Source organism: Propithecus coquereli, unplaced genomic scaffold (assembly GCF_000956105.1).
Source record: "Propithecus coquereli isolate 6110/MARCELLA unplaced genomic scaffold, Pcoq_1.0 Scaffold269, whole genome shotgun sequence".
Taxonomy (NCBI): domain Eukaryota; kingdom Metazoa; phylum Chordata; class Mammalia; order Primates; family Indriidae; genus Propithecus; species Propithecus coquereli.
In genome coordinates, this window is record NW_012148274.1 from 1944449 (window position 1) to 1948402 (window position 3954).

The 3954-nt window shown below is 39.6% G+C and overlaps 1 protein-coding gene across 2 annotated transcripts in view; it reads right to left on the minus strand.

Moving 5' to 3' along the window:
• Window positions 1-3954, minus strand: part of CCDC77 (coiled-coil domain containing 77) — a 34630-nt gene that overhangs the window by 8622 nt on the left and 22054 nt on the right. For both annotated transcript variants that reach the window (XM_012647453.1, XM_012647454.1), the window contains exons 5-6: window positions 953-1049; window positions 14-86 (exon numbers count right to left, since the gene is read on the minus strand). In XM_012647453.1, coding sequence (XP_012502907.1) covers window positions 14-86; window positions 953-1049 — 170 coding nt within the window. The remainder of the gene's footprint in view (window positions 1-13; window positions 87-952; window positions 1050-3954) is intronic.

The following is a 3954-nucleotide window of genomic DNA, read 5'->3' on the forward strand; positions in this document are numbered from 1 at the left end:
ATGTGGTTGTTACCTGTTTTTAAAGCTGAAGATTCATTCTGTTCACATACGTCTACAGCCTGGATAGTCTTTTGGAGAATGCTGACCTGAGGAAGCACAAAACGGCATAGAAGTAGCCTTCCTATAAATGTAATAGTTTACTTTTTAGCCTTGGCTCTACAGATCAAACACTACTGTAAGTTAAATTTGTCAAAATTGACATAACTTTGACAAATTTAAGGATGTCATGCATATGAGAGATCACATAGGCAAAGTAACAAACTGGATAAAACCCAGTGTTGATGATATAAATGAAAAATATAAAATAAAATTGCAGGGCTATTTAGCAATATATGCTTAAAAAAATCAACTCTTTGACAAGGACCTTTAGGAAAGTAGTGGAAGTATACATACCTATGTAGATATGCATAAAAATGCTCATGAGAAACTGTTCATAAAAGTGAAAAAATGAAAATAGTATACATGCCCATAAATATTTCTTTACGAATGGGGAAGGAGCTGAAGTATACATACCAAACTACTAATAATGGTTTATCCCTAGGGTATAGGATTATGAGAAACTTCAGTTTTATATGGTAGATTTCTGTACTCTGAGTGTTTGTTTTAATAAAGACCATGTATAACGTTCATAATCAGTATAAACAAAGATTAAAAAAGAAACTTAAGTACCAAAACTTTCTCTCACACAAAGTCTGCTCCTGCTTTCCTCTCTAATCTCAGACAAAACGTCTCCCCCTCTGTGCTTTAGATTTCTAAATGATGAAATGGGGTAAACAATGTTACTTCCCAGGTTTTTGAATAAAAATGCTTTGAAAACTCAGGTAGACATGGGACTGTGATGGCTAATTCTCCACCTGTTTTCTTCAGCAAATACTACAGCTATTCCGATTACGGACTCCAGCCTGTGTTTTCTAAAAGCCACGTGCATGTTGCTACACCGAAGATTACCTACTTTGTGCGGAGGCTCCTTATAAAAATAGGTCACTTCTCCAGCGTCTGTTCCCACAAGAGCCAAGAGGTTCTGAATCTTTTTCTTGTCTTCCAGCTCCCTGAAATTTTCACAGAAAGTAAGTACACATCATACATTCCAAGCAACCTTTTCTATTTAAAGGATCTCCCTTCTGATTTGTTTTTAAAACAACAGTAACCTGAAATTAAAATTGAATAGGATTCATCTAGACCTTTAAAACGGCAGGATTTCCATTCAGAGCGAAGGGGCCAAGAAATAACTTCTCAGCTGATTCTAGCAGGGGCTGTACTGGATGCCGAGGTGCGCAGCACTGGCCTTCCTCTTCGCGACTGAGGGGCTCATTCGCCAACCGCCATGAACGCGGCCTGCCGATGCCTCGCGGTTGCGTTTCTCTCCAGAACAGCTCTCAGCCAAGGGGAACTGCCTCGCTGAAGTTCGTGCCTCTCATTCCTCAGGGACACCCCACATCTAGCGCCTGGTCAATGAGGGGTACAAAAATCCAATCCCCGCACCCTAATTCTGGATCTCTGAAGGGCCATCCCCGCCTCAGAGCCCCTGTGGTGCTGGCCGAGGCCTGCTGTCCCTGAGTCACCACTGAGCTCTCCCTCTGCCCAGGGAGGCTTTACTTCCTCCCAGGTGATTGCTCCTCAGAGCCCTTCCCCACCCGCTTCCTGCGAGCATCTCCATTGCACGGTCTGTCTCCCAGAGAACCCAACCGAAGACAGCTGCTATCGGGACTGGACCAAGAAAGCAACTCTAAAAAGGGATTTCAGAACCAGTGATATGGAGACAGTTTATAGAGCTCGGTGTCCCTAGGAGCAAGATAGATGGGTAGTCAACAGGGTACAGCTTAAATCAGGGGTGGGGAAGCTTCATATCGAAAGGCCGCATTAATTTAGCTGTAATCAAATAAGGCTGCATTTAAGAAACTTCAATTAGATATACTTAAAAATAGCACATTATTTTATAAAATTCTAACTACTATGTAGTTAGTAATTTCAAAAAACAAAAACTATTTGTTAATTTTAAAGTTAACTAAACTTTTAATGACTTTGTTGTGTCTGCTTTTTGCTGGAAAGCATTTGAGTATTTGGTTGCAGCATGGAGATCAGCAGTTTCAGCTGATCTTCTAGATGGGTTTCAGTCATTTGTGACCTTAAGGGCCTCCTGATTTGGGTTAGGTAGGACAATGTAGACTCTCAGCAATAAGTGGTTGAAAAGCAAGGAAGCATGTTTTGGGCATGTTGCCGAAGGCATGGGTATTCTACTACATTTTTCCATATTTCAATTGGATCTTTCTTAGCATCAAACAATGACTTTAAAATGTCATCTGCTGAGAGCTCTATCAATTCCATCTGTAGTGCTTTAGGGGCCTTGGTGATACCAACTGAGGCCGAATGCTAATTTGAGTGTGACATCATGATTCTCAAAGTCAGTGAACCTTTTGTTGTATTTTCCAAATAAAAGGTCTGTAACAGCTGCATATTCTTCAAATGATTCTAACTGGGGGAAACATTCATCTGAAATTTCCTTTTGAAGAAGAAGTGTTCTGAAAACAGACAGCTTTTTTGAAATGCTTGGATTTTTTGCCACGTATCATATATAGACTTAGTTTTACCTTGTGAAGAAATATCCAGGTTGTTTTGATTCGACATGATATGATACAGAAATGTGCATTGCTATAGAAGTCTTCTTAATCTTCTTTCAGTAATTCACATTGCTGATTCCATTCTTCATAAAATTTAACTATGTTCTTACAGAGATAAAATTTTGGCCAACACCTGTTCCTGCAATAGCCAACACACTTTCGAATTATACCGCAAATCCACAGTGAATGCCTCATGTTACAAAACTGATGATGCCATGTTGCATTTGCACGAATATAGTTAACAATACTTATAACTTGTTGCAAAGTGTCACTTAAAATAGTAGCTTTAGCACAGAGATTTTGCTGATGCAAGATTCAATGAAAAGAAATGAGAGCATCTGGATCTGTTCATACTTTATCTGTGCAATAAACCCTTCATGTTTTCCCGTCATGGAAGGTGCAGTCTGTACATACACTCACTAAATTTATCAAATTCAGTCCAGCTTCATTACATTTATCTTGAAAGTCACTGAAGATATCTATTCCCTGTGTTCTGTACATAAGAGTGCGTAAAGCGAGTAACTCTTTGTAGCAAAGAAAATCTTCTGTGATGAAGTATAAAACGTGTGCCAAGTCAGTAGTATCAGTTGATTCATCCAAAGTGATTGAATAATACATATTTTCCTTCTGAAGTATTGCACGAAGGTGTTCTGTTAACTTGAAGGCTAATTCATGGTGCTGATCAGTTATGGTTCTTCTTGAAAGAGGCATTTGTTTGTACTTTGAAATGTTATCAGGGTCTAAGCATCCTACGATTCTGACAATGCATTCTTTCACAATTTCTACATCACTGAATGGTCTCCCTTTTTTCCCCCGAGTATACAAGCTACTTTATAAGTTGCTTCAGTGGCATTATTTCCAGGTCTTATTGCTGCTTGAAAGAATTGTCTTTGCTTTTGCTTTTCACCTTTTAATTTCTGTAATAAATTTCATGCCTCTCCCTCCAATTTAAAATATCTGTAGTCCTTGTGAGTGCTATAATGCTGATGAGCATGGAATTTCTTTAATGTTGATACTGCAGTATCACAAAGCAAGCAAATCATCTTATCTTTAGCAGAAAACAAGATAATACTACAATTCCCAATCCTCATTAAAAAATCTGTTTTCTTCCTTCAGCCTTCTCTTGGTCTTCTTTGACGTGATGGGCTGTTAAGCAGACAGAATTGAAAACACTGTCGAGCTGTGCAACTATCCACAAATTCCACTGCAAACAGAAACACAGCGCACTACTGCCAGGAGCTGACAGATGAATGGCGTGCTCGCACCCCACGAACTCTCACCAACCACCCTTGCGCGGTGGTGGCGCCAGTCAAGTGGGGAAGTTGGAACTAAAGCA